The 17,301-nt window shown below is 46.8% G+C and overlaps 1 protein-coding gene across 1 annotated transcript in view; it reads right to left on the reverse strand.

Annotated features, from left to right (window-relative positions):
- MMP24 (matrix metallopeptidase 24) overlaps positions 1–17,301 on the reverse strand; it is a 44,942-nt gene that overhangs the window by 15,491 nt on the left and 12,150 nt on the right. Inside the window, exons 2-4 of the mRNA XM_032605597.1 lie at positions 9,155–9,303; positions 3,613–3,729; positions 1,632–1,936 (exon numbers count right to left, since the gene is read on the reverse strand). Of these exons, the coding sequence (XP_032461488.1) occupies positions 1,632–1,936; positions 3,613–3,729; positions 9,155–9,303 (571 nt within the window). The remainder of the gene's footprint in view (positions 1–1,631; positions 1,937–3,612; positions 3,730–9,154; positions 9,304–17,301) is intronic.

A 17,301-nucleotide genomic window follows, 5' to 3' on the forward strand; every position in this document is an offset into this window, starting at 1 on the left:
TCCCTGATCCATGCAATGATATGAAATGCTTTTAAGGAGGCAGTCCCCACCTACAGACAGCAGACACAGCCTCAGAGGAAATGGGCCTTTAAAGTCTGCTCTCAGCCTGAAGCATCTCCAAGGAAAAAGAAGGCCTAGTGTTTCCCCAACTTGCCTAAGCTTAAGAATTGGAATTTCCAGGGGAAGGGCCTGGGAATCCATGTTTATAACAAGAACCTGGTTGATTCTTATGATCAGGCAAGTTAGGGAAACTCTGGGGATTAAGACAGTGTTTCTCAAGGTAATGGATGCCTGCCTCAGAAGCACTTGGGGAATTTATGAGACCATGTGCAGATTCCCAGGCCTGAACCCAGAACCAGAGAATCAGAATAGCAAGAGGTTAGGGGCCTGGAGCCTGGAATCTGAATTCTTAAAAAAGGTTTCTAGGTGATTCTGATGTGCCCTGCAGTTGGAGAGCCATGGAAACAGCATGGTAGCAAAGCGTATGGGCTCTGGAATCATCATGTCCGGGTTTGAAAATGTATTTCCCCATTCACCAACTGTGGGACCTTAGTAGGTTACTTACTGTTTCTCTACACCTCAGTTTACCTATCTGTAAAATGGGGATGATAATAACATATACATATTATACAGTATGTGGAAAACACTTGACATGGGCCTTAGAACATTAACATACTAATTCTAATCTATTATAATCTAAAATAGAATTGAATTGAATCCTCTGTCCCTCTTTCCTCCAGAGTCCTACTGCATTTTCTTGGTACTTCTGCTGCATCCTTCAGTACAGTCTGCCTTGCGACAGGGTGACTTATGTATACATCTGTCTCCCCGACTCGACTCTGGACTTCCAAAGGGCAGAGACTGTGTCTTTTTTAAATGCCCAAACACGTGCATCATGTTCCATTAGAGTCGGAAGGGACTTTAGAAGTCACCTAATCCAGCCCCTCATCCGACAGATGAGGAGACTGAGGGTGAATGATGCGCCCCTCATCACATGGCCAGTGGTTGAACTACAGTCTGAGCCCTGGCACTGCTGCCTACCAGCTACGCCGTCTGAGCCTCAAACTCTTCATCTTAAAAAAGGGCACAATGATGTGCAGTTGCCTACTTACTAAGCAGTTGCCTTGCAGTTGCAAGTACTGATGAAGAACTCTTGCAACCTGAGGAGTATTGTTACGAGTACCGCAGACAGGATGCTAGAGTAATTACGGGGCCTATTATTCACTTGTGAGGTTGACATAGGGAGAGAGTCTGTCATGTTTTCCCACAGCATGGCCTTTGAAGCCCTCATCAGTCAGGCCAGAGCCTACCACTTTCAGCTTTAAGCCTTTTAACCTTTTCCTCCAGCCTCGGATCCATTACTTTACCGTCTTATTCATGGCCTAGACTTTCCTCCTAACTCAGTCCAATTAGACCATTTACTAAGTGATCTGACCCATCTCCCTGGCCCTGGCCCTGATGGATCAACTGTTGAATATTATCAGAGACCACAGTTCCCACCCTCTTAGGGTCTTAGTCCTTGGACAAGAAGCTCTAGAAACCGGGACACTCAACTGTGGTATCCTCCAAGCTCTTCCTCAGGGCTTCTTTCCCTGACAGCCGAGTAACCCCCTGTCCCCTCATGACCTTACCATCGTGGTTGGCATTTCCTAATGTCCATGGCTCGTCTGAATCAAAGTGAGTGTCTCCACCAATCCCTGGGCCAGGGAAGTAGGCATGAGCCAGGAATCCTCCTTCGCCATCAAACGGGGAGCTGTCGCCATGGAAGCCAGAAGCAAAGAAGATCATGATGTCGGCCTCCTTCCGGTCACTTTTGACTTCATGGTAGGGCACCTCTTCAAAGGTCAGCGGGGTCACCTTCTGCCACACATCGAAAGCCTGGCGAATAGCTTTCCGCGTGTCTAACTCACCCACCTTTGGGGTGTAGTTGTGAATGCTGGTGAGAGAGGGGAGGATTGATAGGGAGGAACAGACCAAGAATCAGAGACCAGCAGAGCTAAAAGGAACACCAGAGGCCACGTGGGCCTAGAATTCTGCTGAGGTACCTCAGGGGTTGATGCAGAGGTTGGGTGGGCAGGGCTCTGGGTCCCCACCCCTGCCTTTTTACTTAGTGTTTTTATATTTGATCTCTGAAAAAGCTTGTGTTGAATTTGTAGAAAAAAGATTAAGTTGTGCATGGCATTTCCTAAATTTTAAGTTTTTCTCCCAATACATAAAAATGTACATTTATAAAATTTATGAAAACACTTAAACAGGGACTTTTCTGGCGGTGCAGTGGTTAAGACTCCACGCTTCCAATGCAGGGTGCCCGGGTTTGATCCTTGGTCAGGGAACTAGATCTCACATGTCGCAACTAAGAGTTCACATGCCACAACTAAGGAGTCCGCCTGCCGCAACTAAGGAGCCCTCGAGCTGCAGCTAAGACCCAGCACAACCAAATAAATAAATTAAATAAAAATAAATATTTTTTAAAAACCCACTTAAACAGTGGAGAGTTTAAGTCAAATATCCTGTAAAAAAATCTTTGGCACCAACTACTACTGTTTGTCTACATAGAAGCTGGTATAGGGTGGCATGTGATTAAATCAGTTATAGGTTTAACTATGTAAGGTTACTGTATCCATATTGCATGGTTCTCCACGATGGAGCATCACTACTTCTGGCTGCTCTGCCCCATGAACACCTGGGGCAAAGACTATTCACCCATTCTACAGGTAAGGAAACTGAAGCCCAGAGAGGTTGCGTGGTAGAAGTTAAGGTTAGAATTGGGTTAGAAGCCACTTCTAACTCTACTCTTGAGGAGACTCTAAGTCTATGCAGTTACTAACCCAGATTCTTCTTAAGTTTCCTCCTCTTGTCAGATTTCTGAAAACATCCTGTTCTGGTCTCTACAGCTTGTGAGCAGGAGAATCCTTAGCTCAACCCAAAGGACCTTTGTCTCAGATCATACTCCTGAACCCAGGGATCCACCTGAGATGGAATCAGAGACTTGAGAGGTGCCAAACAGGGCCCAGCTGAGCCTGCCCTATGCCTGGCCCTGACCCCACCCCATCTGAATCCTGATGTCTGCGTCTGCTGTGATGGGTTCCTTCATCCCTGCCCTTGGTCACTGGGCTGACTTGGAGCCTGATCCTGCTTTGCCCAGACAGTCAAGGGATGACAACTGTTGCAATTCAGTTCCCAGCTCTTTATGCTCCTTAAGAAACGACTGGAACTGTGTGCTGGGAATCTCGGCTGAAGTCCATAATCAGGCTAAGTGGGGAAGGGATCCAGATCAGAGGGAGTGGGGTTTGGCAAGCAGCGGTAGGGAGGATGGGTTCAGCCATGGTTCTTTATCCCAGGTGAAAGTTACCGAACATACCCCACTTCCTGTAACTAAAAACTCTAGGAATCTGAACAGAGCATAACTCATGAGCCCCTAAAGGACCAAAGAAACCTGAAGCTGGAGACGTAGCATCCTCTGGACGCTACAAGGAGAACAAAGTCATGGGGTCTCAGAGCCTGGCCCTGATCACAGACCCACCTACAGTGTGAGCCTCAGAAACTCAGGCCGGGAAACATCAGAGTGAGGGTGGAGCCAAAGCCAAGGAGGAGGAGAGGGAGTTGAGGCACCTGTAGGTGATGTGCTTCTGCCGCCACTTCTGTCCTGTCAGGGCATAGCGCTTGTTTCTCCGCCTGCGGCTCAAGTGCGGGTGATCAGGGACGCCACATCGGGGTTTCTTCATCCACCTGGGCAGAGAGAGGACACACACACACACACACACCAACACTGTGGTCCCTGGACACTCTAGGAAGGCACTGCAGCTCCCCGGTCCCAGGCTGAATGGCACCATGCACACTCAACCCAGACTCTGGGCCCCTGGCTCTGATGGGGTCCCCGAAAGGAACACGATCGACTGCTCGATTCATCACTTCATTCACTCCTAACTGAATATGAAGAAGCGCTGCTGCATAAGAGACTGGGAGTCAGAAGACACGGGCTTGCTAGTTCCAGCTCCGTCACTAATCATAGGAGCCCAGGCAAGCGACTGAGTCAATGTGAGCCTCAGTTTCCTCATCGGCAACGTGAGAATTCTAGTTCTCGCTGGTCTTAGCTTGTGGGGAGCCTCCAAGGAGGGAATGCACGCGGAAATGCTCTGTAAATGAAATTAGATCACATCACTCCCTGCTTTAAAACCTCCCAATGATCTCCCCAATCACCTAGAATAAAACTCAAACTCCTCGGGCTTCCCAGGTGGCGCAGTGGTTGAGAGTCCGCCTGCCGATGCAGGGGACGCAGGTTCGTGCCCCGGTCCGGGAGGATCCCGCGTGCCGCGGAGCGGCTGGGCCCGTGAGCCATGGCCGCTGGGCCTGCGCGTCCGGAGCCTGTGCTCCACACGGGAGAGGCCACAGCAGTGAGAGGCCCCCGTACCACAAAAACAAACAAACAAACAAACAAAAAAAAAAAAAAAAACCTCAAACTCCTCACGTTGGCCCACAGCCCCTGCGTGATCCGCGATCTAACCCCCACCTACGCGTGATGACACCGGCACCCCCTGCTTCCCCACAGGCACTCTGCTCCAGCTCCAGTGGCCTCCCTGCTGTGCCTTGAACATGCTAAGATCATTCAGCTCAGGGTTTTGCATTTGCTGTGTCCTCTGCTTGCCATGCCCTTCTTCTTCACATGGTTTGTTCCCTTACTTCATGAAGGTCTCTGCTCAAATGTCACCCTTTCCAAGAGGACTTCCCTGCCACCCTCTCTAAAATAATTTCCCCCTCCCCATCCCACCTCTATCTGTTTATCCCGCTTAATTTTTCTTTATATCCTTTATCATTGCCTGAAATTACATCATATCTTAGCTTTTTGTTTATTCTTTGTCTCTCTTACCAGGTTCTAACTCCATAAGGACAGGAACCTTGTCTGTATCCCCAGTGCCAGCACAGTGCCTGACTCAGAAGGTGTTCAAGAATGATTTGTTGAATGAATGAATGAGAACTTTCCCATGGTAGAAAGGCATAGCTTGGAAGACAGTAAAGTCTCTTTCACTCCAGGTGTTCAAAAAGTGGCTGAACAGGACCTCCCTGGTGGCGCAGTGGTTAAGGGTCCGCCTGCCAACGCAGGGGACACGGGTTCGAGCCCTAGTCTGGGAAGATCCCACATGCCGCGGAGCAACTGAGCCCATGTGCCACAACTACTGAAGCCCGTGCTCCTCAACAAGAGAAACCACCACAATGAGAAGCCCGCGCACCACAATAAAGAGCAGCCTCTGCTCACCGCAACTAGAGAAAGCCCGCGTGCAGCAACAAAGAAGACCCAACACAGCCAAAAATAAAAATAAATAAATAAAAAAGTGGCTGAAAAACTGTAGGACTTGGAGTGTAGCTATCGGCAGCACTTAACTACCCTGTACTGTGATTTGAAATCCATTAGTCTGTTGTCTCTAGTAAATAGTAAATTCTTTGAGGACAGGAACTGTTTTGTGTTCATCGTGTCCTTAGAAGCTAGCCTTGTGCTTGGAACTAAGTAAATCCTGATAACTGTTTGCTGTCAGGTTAGGTTGCATTAGGGAACAGTGAGCCTGGGACTTCATTGGGGATATAAAATAGGGGCCAGGATAGGAGATTTAAAAGATCACGGCTGATTGGAAGGGCCATCCTTGCATTTCATGTCTCTGTGCTGCCCTAATGACCAGCTCACTGAACTATAGATTGAGATCGCTGGAGGAAAAACAGTCTGGCCTTATTTGCAGTTGTTGAAAGCAGTTGCCTTTGGCAATAGAGAGAAAAGGAGACAGAGACTATTTTAACCAAATATTAAGGGACTTGAGGGACTTAACCAGGTCTTTCTCATTTTGTATGCTTTACATCACCTAGAATGTCCACACTCGGAAATCAATAACAAAAGACAAAATAATAACAATAACATGCGTGGGTATAAATGTTGATCATTTTCACAGTGTTCACTTACTTATTTTAAAAAAAAATAAATTTAATTCTCAAAACAGCTCTGTGAGGTAATCAGAAATGATTGTTCCCAATTTTACAGACGAGGGAAAAGGTACAGAGATAAATCGAGTAACTTGCAAACTATAGCAAACTGTGAGGCAGGACTGGGACTTCGTTGAATGAATGAATGAACGATTAATTAATGCAATTTGAGAAACAAAAGCTGGGGCTTTTCTTCTTTATTTTTCTTTTCTGTGCTTAGCACAAGTTTGGGTTAGAGGAACTATGTTTGTTGAATGAATGAAGGAGTGAATAATGTGCGATATTTCCCAAGGTAGGCACTCAAAAATAGTATTTTAAAGTGCTAATCTAGCTTCCTTTCACTGACAGTCCCTGGGAAGAGACCCAGGAGGCACCTCCAGGAGGCTGAACTAGACCTGGAAGGGCCCCCAGGGAGGAAACAGGCCCAGAGAGAGGCAGCGATTGCCCAAGGTCACAGAGCTGGAGCCAAAACTAAGGTCTCCAAGTTCTACCTGCAAACACCCTCCGCATCAGGTCTGGGATTAAGTGCGAGCACCTTCCTCCTTCCCAAGCCTCCAAAACAGCGTTCCCCGCCTTCCTACGAAGAGCTGGGGGCAGAGCGGCAAGTGGGAAATGCCATCTTCCTCCCTCAGATCTTTCCCTCTGCCTCCTTCTCTTACTGCCACCTGCCACTCTCTGAAGCCTGTCCAACAGACCTGCGGCTTCTGGAACAGAGCGAAACCCAAGGCCAGGTGGTGCCTCAGCAGACACACCAGTGCTCCTGCCCCGGGATGCGCTGCCATGAGCCCTGCACAAAGCCCTCAAAATAACCTCCGCTTTGAAAGGCGGTCAGGCTCTCTTTGACCAGCTGGCTCGTGAGGCCACAGGGCCAAGGAGTCCACTGTACTCACAGCATCATAGGAGCGGTCAAATGTATTATCTCAGAATTTCACAATCTCACAATCAGAGAATTTGAGGAATAGAAAATGTTCATACAGAATTTTAGTATCATAAAACCCCAGACTCGGACTTCCCTGGTGGCACAGTGGTTAAGAATCTGCCTGCCAATGCAGGGGACACGGATTCGAGCCCTGGTCTGGGAAGATCCCACATGCCATGGAGCAACTAAGCCCGTGCGCCACAACTACTGAGCCTGCGCTCTAGAGCCTGCGAGCCACAGCTACTGAGCCTGTGTTCCACAACTACCGAAGCCCGCGTGCCTAGACCCCGTGCTCCACAACAAGAGAAGCCACCACAATGAGAAGCCCACACACCACAACGAAGAGTAGCCCCCGCTCGCCACAACTAGAGAGAGCCCGCGCACAGCTACAACGAAGACCCAATGCAGCCAAAAAATAAATTAAAAAAAAAAAAAGAATCCGCCTTCCAATGCAGGGGATGCGGGTTCGATCCCTGGTCGGGGAACTAAGACCCCAAATGTCGTGAGGCAACTAAGCCCACGCAGCACAACTACTGAACCCGCACACCACAACGAAAAATCCCGTATGCCGCAACTAAGACCCGACACAGCCAAAAAACAAAACAAAACAAAAAACCCCCAGACTCACTAAATTTTAAAAGCTTAGAATAATGGAATCTAGAATTTAAAAGTCAAAAATCCAACACTTCCCCCACCCACCCCCGTGTAAATGAACAAGATGAGGCCCAGAGAGATGCTTATCTCAAGGAGTGACTCACCCAAGGGGTGGATTGATCCTGGATCCACAATTGGCTAGATTTCCTGTTCTCCACCCACTGACTTCCCTGCATCCTCCCCCAGCCCCGCTCCTTCTTTCCACCTGAGCTCGGGCTCTTGCCCCTCCCCCACTGCTTGGGAAACTCACTCCAGCTCTTGGTCATGCCTTTGTGGCAGATATGGCTTTTCTTAAACAGCTTTAATAACTTTCATGGCTATTCCTTAAAAATATATATAATATACTCAACTCTCTCCCATCTTAAACCAACAAAAATTCATCCCTCTCTAGCTCCAACCAGGGACTGAACCCCGGCCATGGCAGTGGATGCCCAGAATCCTAACCACTAGGCCGTCAGGCAACTCCCACTGATCAGCTTCTTGAAAGTTGTCCCTACCTTTGTCATCCCCACTCCTCACCTCCCCTTCTCCCCACCGCAATCTGACTTTCCTGCCACCACTCCAGGGAGGTTTCAATGGCCAACCTCTTTGTTACTAAACTCAGCAGACACCTTTCAGTCTCCTGTTTGACCACCATGGCAGCCGACCCTGCTGACCATCCTCCTTCACGGCCATGGCATCCCTGCCCTGGGCTTCCTTCACCTCTCAGGCTGCTCCTTCTCGGCTTGTTTTTTTTTTTTTTGCGGTACACGGGCCTCTCACTGCTGTGGCCTCTCCCGTTGCGGAGCACAGGCTCTGGACGCGCAGTCTCAGCGTCCATGGCTCACGGGCCCAGCCGCTCCGCGAAATGTGGGATCTTCCCGGACCGGGGCACGAACCCGTGCCCCCTGCATCGGCAGGCGGACTCTCAACCACTGCACCACCAGGGAAGCCCTCTCGGCTTATTTTGTGAGTTCCATCCCAAGCACTCTTCTCTCCCTCCTCTTTATCCTCTCCCTGAGTATAAAAACCATCCCTGTAGCTTGGCTTACTTGTCATTACCTCCTAAGTATCTCCCTGAACCTCAGTGTTTCCTTCTGAGTTCTAGACCAGTGTAGCTAGATGATGGTGTTTTTCACTAAATGGGGAGCCTCTGGAGGGCAGGGATCAAAGGACCAAGCCCAGTGCCTGGCACACGCAGGCATTCAGCAAATACTTGATAAATGGGAATAGTGGAATAAGACTTGCCAACTCATTATTATTTTAGAGTCTCTGTATCAAGTGAGATGTGGACATCTCAGGAATGCCAGAGGGGTGACTCACAGACCCACAAGTTATTAGTGTCAGAGGAGATTTAAGACCATCTATAACCAAACCCTTTACTGTGCTGATAAGGAAACTGAGACCCAGAAGGGTTAAGAGTCTTGTCCAAGGTCACACAGCAAGTTTACGGCAGAGCACATCCCCAGCTCACATAGGAAAGGGCACCTCGGGGTACTCCCTCCCAGGATGACACTGCAGGGGTAAAAGATAGGAAGGTAGGATGGGCATGGTATACAGATGAGGCCATGACAAATGTGAACCCAAATGTAAGTCTGGAAAGTTCAAAGGCACAATGTCCTATGCAAATCTTACTCGATTGTTGTCTGATCCAACACACCGGTGACTGGGATCCCGTAAAACTGCTGCATAGTGGCGACTGCTGACTGTAAGGCCTTCCCTGAGTGCAACGCAGATGCCCGTGAGTCATAGGGCAGCAGATAGCCGTATGACTTTAACCAGTTCTGAAAGACATGTGAAAAGAAAAGGATGCATTACGCGAGAGAAGGCTCTGTTCTACCTGGGCAGAGATTTGCCCTTGAAACCAGGGATCGTTTTACCTGAGGGACTTATGGACTCAGCCTCTGATTCCTGCCTCCTTCATTCCCTCCTGCAGACACTGTCAAATTAACCTCCAGAAAACCCAGCTCTTGTTGGCTGACTCTTCTGCTATAAAACTTTCACTGGATCTCTACTGGCTGCAGAATAAAGATTAAATTGCATTCCAGGCTTTCCAGTACCTTGCCTCTTTACCATGTAGGTGTTTTCCACTGATATATGACTACACATGCAAGAGCACCAGAACAGTTCATTCTCGGAAGCAGACTGGCCTGATAAAACGCTGTGCCACCCAGAAAGCCACTGTGTCCAAAGGCACAGTCTGCTGAAGAATCATGTTGTAGAATATTAATAGGCATGAGATTATCTGTGGTCTTTATTGCTAATCCCTCCAAAAGAGCAAGCCATTATAAATAAATATAAACAAAATAAGCAAAACTGGGCTTCCCGGGTGGCGCAGTGGTTGAGAGTCCGCCTGCCGATGCAGGGGACACGGGTTCGTGCCCTGGTCTGGGAAGATCCCACATGCCGCAGAGCGGCTGGGCCCGTGAGCCATGGCCGCTGAGTCTGCGCGTCCGGAGCCTGTGCTCCACAATGGGAAAAGCCACAACGGTGAGAGGCCCGTGTACCACAAAAAAAAAAAAAAAAAAAAAAAAAATAAGCAAAACAATGTATTATTTAATTTAAATATGAGTACACAAATATATGCACAGAAAAAAGCCTAGAAGGGCGCACATAACATAATAATAGTATGGTTATGTAAGAGAATTCTTTGTTTTTAGGGAATACATGCTGAAGTATTTCAGCTTACATAACGGTGCACAATGTCTGCAACTTTTTCTTCAACAGAATCAGGGGAAAAATAGAGAGAAAGGGGGAGAGGAGAGAGAGGGAGAAAAAAACCCCCCACAAATATAGTTAAATGTTAGGAGTTGGGGAATGTGGGTGAAACGTATTCAGGAATTCTTTGTCCTATTCTTGAAAACTTTTCTGGAAGTCTAAAATAATGTCAAAATTTTTTTCAGTAAAAAAAGAATTAATTTGAATATCTTTTGTTATAATATCTTGGGGGACTTTTTTCTGTGCTTTTCTAAATTTTATGCATGGAGTCACTTTTTTTTTAAGAAGGAGAAAAACTTTAAAAGGGCAAAAGAGTCTGAAAGTAGTTTGGATGAAGAAGCTCAAACAAACAATGAATCTGAAGGACAGCAAAGTAAAGATGATTATTTCCACCAACAAGCACGAGGGATGGAAACAGAAGAAATCAGAAGAAAACACAGCACCAGGAAATATCTGTGGCACCAATTGGAAAATGGGGGAAATATCCACATATCTATGGAATCCACAAGCATGTCCTATAAGGAGCACACCTACACACTGGTCTCTAAAACACACAGGACCTGCTGCTCTTCCTCAGAGGATTATCTTGAACATCAAGTAAGCTAATGAAGCAGAAAGATCTTAGGAAGCTGGCTTATATCCTTCCCATCTATAGTTTTGTTTCTTGTTTCTATATGAACAGTCTTACTGTGGACGCATCTGTTACAAGTCAAATCAAACCATTTTGGGAAGGAGGCAGACCAGAAACTATAAACAAGTTGTTATTTATTTCATCCCAGGTGGCTATCACATCTTTACTGCCTTGTGATGAAATCTATCTGACTGAGTAAGAACAGAAGAGTCATGGGACTTCCCTGGTGGTACAGTGGTTAAGGCTCCACGCTCCCAATGCAGGGGGCCTGGGTTCAATCCCTGGCCTGGGAAATAGATCCCACATGCATGTCACAACTAAGAGTTTGCATGCCACAACTAAGGAGCCTGCCTGCTGCAGCTAAGGAGCCCATGAGCCGCAACTAAGGAGCTTGCCTGCCACAACTGAGACTCAACCAACCAAATACATAAATAAATAAATATTTTTTAAAAACCCAAAAACAAAACAGTCAGAATAATAAAGTCTTAAAGCATCCACAAGAGAGTGACAACCTTATCTCTTTCATGTTTGAGATCCAAAACCTGTTTTTCATTCTAAATTTTGGCACAGGATTTCAATACTTCTTGCACTTTCCCAAACTTTGAATCTCTTTCATGCCTTTGTATGTTTCCCCCATCTGCCTGGCATATTTCTTCTTTTTTTTTTTTTCCTAAAATTGACCATTGTAACCATTTTATTTAGTTTTTAGAAATGCTTTATTTATTTATTTATGGCTGTGTTTGGTCTTCGTTGCTGCACGCGGGCTTTCTCTAGTTGCGGCAAGCGGGGGCTACTCTTCATTGCAGTGCGCGGGCTTCTCATTGCAGTGGCTTCTCTTGTGGAGCACGGGCTCTAGGCACGCGGGCTTCAGTAGTTGTGGCATGCGGGCTCAGTAGTTGTGTCTCTCAGGCTCTAGAGCACGGGCTCAGTAGTTGTGGCGCACGTGCTTAGTTGCTCCGCGGCATGTGGGATCTTCCCGGACCAGGGCTTGCACCCTTGTCCCCTGCATTGGCAGGCGGATTCTTAACCACTGTGCCATCAGGGAAGTCCCTATGCCTGGCATATTTCTAAGTTTGGCAAAAATCTTTCATTATTTTAAGGTTCAGTTCATAAATTACTCCCTCTGAAAGACTTGTCTCACTCCTCAGCCTGTTATTTTCTTCCTCTTCTGTGCTCCCTAAATCCCCTGTTACAGATGGTATAGCTCTTATAATATTGGGCTCTAATCATTACTTTATGTATCAGACTCTGAGCTCTGAGTTCCTCCAGGGAAGGGTCTGTGTTTTAATCATCTCTCTATATCCGGTGCCCAGGAAGTGCCTGACAAAGTAGCTGATCATTGTCTCCATTCAACAAACATTACTGGGCACTGACTACCTGCTGGGCACTGTGCATGGCTCTGGGGATACAACGATGAATAAGGAGCTCACAGACCAACAAGTAAACCCACCATGAAAATACAGCACTAACAATCAGGTGTGTAGAGGGTTCCATGGGAGAACGAAGGTGGGGGGCCTTATCCACATGGAGGGGTGGAGATGGGGAGCAAGGGGGAACTCAGGGGAGGCTTCCAGGTGGGGCTAAGTCTTGAAGGATTGCACAGCGTGTGCAATTGCCTGGAGGTGTTGGGATGCACAGCACATTCTGAGCGGTATTTAAAATGGCTGGAACTTGCGGGAGAGGAGTGTGGTGATGAGTGGAGAGGATTGGAAAGGAGGGGAGTGGGGAGAGACGATTTGCCATTAATTATCTGTTCACAAAGTGGGCAACTTACAGAGAATCACTTGTGACTTGACTGTGGTCTCGGATCAGCCAAAAAGCTCATTTAAAGCATCTGGAAATGGACATGATAGGGCAACTGACAAGGTACCTGTCTATTCATCCAGCTCCAGTTTCTATTCCCAGGTCAGTTATGTCATCAAAGCATTAAGTTCCTGCACAGTATTCCTCAGCCCCTCCCAGCCAGCATGCCACATTCCGTTCTTTCTTTACAGAAACTTCAATGAAGAATTGTTGGGTTGAATAAACAGGGAGGTATAGTGGGAAAGAGGTGCACAGTCCTGAGATGGAATCCCGGCTTCACCACTTGCCAGCTGTGTGACTTTGGACAAACTGAGCTTCAGTTTCCTTCTTTGTAAAATGTAAACAATGACCTTCCTCCACAGGATTGCTGTTAAGATGAAATGATCAAATGTACCTGACATATAATCACTCAAAAGTGATTCGTTTGTTATCCCTTTGGATGGTGTCTCTGTTACCTTTTGTAAAATCAGCGTGGAGAACATGGTCTTTGACTCCTTCCCTGCCTTTTGAAATCTAGTCATCCTGCCCTCCCCCTGGACCAAGAGCCAGTCCTCGTGGGTCCTATGGAGGGTAGTGCATCTGTCACAGTCAAGTCTGCCTGCTCTCGGGTGACCTATGGGCATGACCATCTCTCACACAGCACTGGGAACACTGCATTCAGAGAGATGACAGCTGACTTTAATTGTTCTCTTCGCCCTGTCGCTCAGCTTTATTGGGACGAAACACAATCACTTTCTATCAAGCTTTAGCTTGAGGAAAATGGTTTCCCTACAGGAGATTCTGCATACTTTCTGGTTTCAGAAAATGCACGCTGGGAAACCCAGTGGTTTTCCATTTTTGGCCTTTCTGCCAGAAATTTTTCAGTCAAATTTATAGCATAAGTGTTGAACACGGTGATGCTTGGAAGTAGCTATTACTTTTTTCATCTTTCCAACCACCAAATTATGTTTCATCCTTAAAAATCTTACTTAAAAACATTGCTTCACTCTGTAAACTGCCTCAAACCCTTCCAAAAAGAGGTGTGGTACAAACTAAAATCCAATACCTCCCTATCTGTGGACTCAGTTCTCTTAAAATCCAATTAGGATGAATTACAGCATTTGGGAAATGGCTGGGGAACTTTCGACAGATAATTCTAACAAACCAGTCAACCGACCGAGTATTTTTTGAGCACCTACCTCCAAGCTAGTATGGAATTTAAGGATCTTCTTCCCTCCTGCCCTCATTACTACGTATGGTAGGAGATAAGGAACAGGGAATTTTTGGCATATACTTTCTTCAGCCTTCTAAAACTTTGGGGAATTGAAAGTAGCTCTTCCTCTGTAAAGGGCAACCCAGTTTACCCAGCTCCTTTTTTTGGATACTCAAGCAAGGAGCATCTCAAAGCCAATCAGGATCCATTATGAAGTTCTCAGCAGTGTCAGGAGTTAGGATCTAAGGACTCAGGTCTTAGGCAAATGTCTAGTTCAGGGCCAAACACTGGAATGGATCAGCCTTCTCTGGGTTCTGCTTCCCTCCCAAGTTCACTGGGAGCTCAGGGGCAGACCCTTAAGAGGGGAAATGGGAGGGGGAGGAACTGGTCAAAGGACAGCTCTAAGCCAGGGAGTGTGTGTGTGTGTGCGTGCGAGTGTGTGTGTGTGTGTGTGTGTGTTATAGGGTGGAAGGCTAAGGACTATGCATTAGGGACCAGACAGTTCCAACTTCTGCTGTTTAACCCTGTCTCTGCCATTCACCTGCTCTGTGACCCAGGCAATCCTCTGACTTCTCTGAGCAGAAGCTCCTAATGTTGAAGTCTTCTACGCTCCAGTAGTCCCAAGTCCAGAACATTCCCTGCCCTTTCACACTTCCAGGCTGTTCCTGCTGCCAACAGAGCCCATTCTCTTTATGCATGTTAGCAAACTCATCCTTCAAAATCTAGCTGAAATGTCACCTCCTTTGGAAAACCTTCCTTAACTCTCCCTGGCAGAGCTAGGGGGCACCCTCTTTACTCCTGCAGTGCTTACTTCTCTAAACGTTGCTCTAAACGTAACTACCATGGTGCATCACACCTGTTGGTTGATATGTTTTCCCCACTAGATTGAGTTCCCAAGGAGCAGAGACTGTCAGATTTATTTTTATATCTGCTACAGTACTTAGCACAGTGCCTGGCATAATAAATAATCACTGAATGAATGAGTGAGTGAAGGAAGGAATGAATGAGTGAACAAACAGTTGGTCTAGGAGGTACTGTCTGGGTACCAACGAAGGGATTTCATCTTGGGAAGGTTTAATGAGTCATACACATGAAAGCACCAAACACAATCCTTGGTATCTATTAGGGACTGAAAAAACCGTTTTTGCTGAAATTCAATCTTTTGTGGTTTGACTTCTTTGCCTGATGAGGCAAGAGGCTCCATTGTCTCATTTGAAAAAAGATAAAATCCACTAAAGGAAAAAAAAAAGTCCCATTCAGCTTTAAACAGAATGACCTACCTTTCATCTTTTTACACCTGGATCCATTAATCAATCACCAGCCGTGTCAGAATTCTAACCTTTACAGCTCAGTTAACCAACTCTAAGATGTCTGTCACCCTTTAAGTGCTGAAAAAGGTGTAAACCCAGAGGAAAGTGAGAAAGATCTCAGAGTGCGAGCAGGGACCAAAATAGCTGGGCTGAACCGAAGATGGAGAGACTACCAACAACACCGCGTGATTGGTCCGCTGGCCAGAAGGCGGGATTTTGGTTCCCGAGAAGCCGAAGCTGAGATGTTTAGCTGCAGTGGCAGGCAAAGGAGAGAGCGGAGAATAACAAGGAGAAAAAAAGTGGCCCGAAGAGGGAAGAGAGCGGCAGACAGCAGAGGCGGTGGTGAGATTAGAAGTGTCAATGGAGGCGGCAAGTAGCAGATCAACTGGTGTGCTGCCGTTTGCTCTTGGAAAACAGATATGGCCATGGGGGAGGAGAGAGATGGATCGGTCAAAACAGCGTCTCCTGGGGCTGTTCAGGAGCATTGCATCTGGTTGGATGTGAACCCAAACCATACTGTAGAGGCCTGGAGAAGGAGCAGGGGAATGATTAGGATCTGGTGTTTGGTCAGGAATCCAGTGGGTCTGAAGGTAATGTCAGAAAGGCCAGAGGCAAGTCTACAAAGAAGGGACAGGCAGGAAGGTGTTAAATTTGGAAGCATGGGCTGGAATGAGAAAGAAAGAATCAAAGATCTTGATCAAAGAGTTTGGGCAGCTGAGGTCATAATCTAGGGTGACAATGTGAGTAACAGGAACAAGGCATCGACCTCAACATGCATGGGAAGTCCAAGTCCAGTTCTAGAGGGACAGCGACAAGCTAGAGCATGACTAAGGGAGAGTGGCCAGGAGAGTGAGGGAGTCATTCATTGGAACCATAGCCCACAAGGAAAGATAAGGGATGTTTAGGCTGGAGAAGGGAGGACTGCAGGGGACATGACTGTCTTCAAAAAGCCAAATGGCTATGGATGAAGGAGACTGGCAGACGGCCAAGCTAAGACCAGCACAGGAGATCACAGGACATAGATCTTGACTCACTCAAATAAACAGCTTTTTAACAGAGATGTTCTAATTATAGTAACAAGGATACAGCTACTATTATTAGAACTCCTACTATATACCTGGCACTGTGCCAGGCAGTCTAGACTGCAACGACCCCACAAGGTAGGAATTATGATCCCCAATTTGCAGTTGAAGAAACTGAGGTTCAGAAAGGTTAAATAATCATCCAGAGCCACAAAGCTAGTAAGTAGCAGGATTCAAACCCAGTTTTCTCTGAAACCAGGCATTTCACACTGTCAGACCACTGGACAGGCATCCCTTTCCCCTTGCAGGACTTTCTATAGCTCACACTCTTTTCTGTACCTTATCTCAGATCACCGTGAGCTCAATACCCTTCTGCTGTGATTCCTACGCCAGGCTTCAGCACCACCCCCCACCCAGTTATCAAACCAGAAGCTTCATATGACACACGTCTCCCCACTCTCCTTGGTCCACATTGTCTTTTACCAAAGAACTATAGGCTCTACCTCCTAAACATCGAATCTGTTTCTGTCTATTCATTCAATAAGTATTTATTGAGGACCTACTACGATGTCCAGGCACTGTGGGCTGGGCTCTGGGATAGAACATCGAACAAAAACACTCTCCATACTTTCTAGCTACAGTCTAATGGACGAACCATTTTGCAATAAGTGCTATAAAAAATAAAGTAGGGTAAGGGGATGGAGAGTGATGGGACAACTTTTTTTATTGAGAATGGTCAGGGGATGTCTCTGAGGAAGTCATATCTGAGCAAGAGACCTGAAGGAGGTGAGGGAGTTCCAGGAAGAGGGAACAGAAAGTGTAAATACCCTGAGGCAGCTTCAAAGTCTTCCCATCAAGAGCTTTTGAGGGAGGGGGAAACCGGAGGTATTAGTCAAAGGGTACAAAATTTCAGTTCCACGAGATTAATAAGTCCTGGAGAGCTACTGTACAGCATAGTGCCTATAGTCAACAATACTGTATTATATGCTTAAAACATTTGCTAAAAGGGCAGACATTAAGTTCTTAGCACAAGGTGATGATGGTGGTGGTGATGATGATGATGATGATAGAAATAAAGAGGGCAGGAGGAAACTTTTGGAGGGGAT

Source organism: Phocoena sinus, chromosome 15 (genome assembly GCF_008692025.1).
Source record: "Phocoena sinus isolate mPhoSin1 chromosome 15, mPhoSin1.pri, whole genome shotgun sequence".
Lineage (NCBI taxonomy): Eukaryota > Metazoa > Chordata > Mammalia > Artiodactyla > Phocoenidae > Phocoena > Phocoena sinus.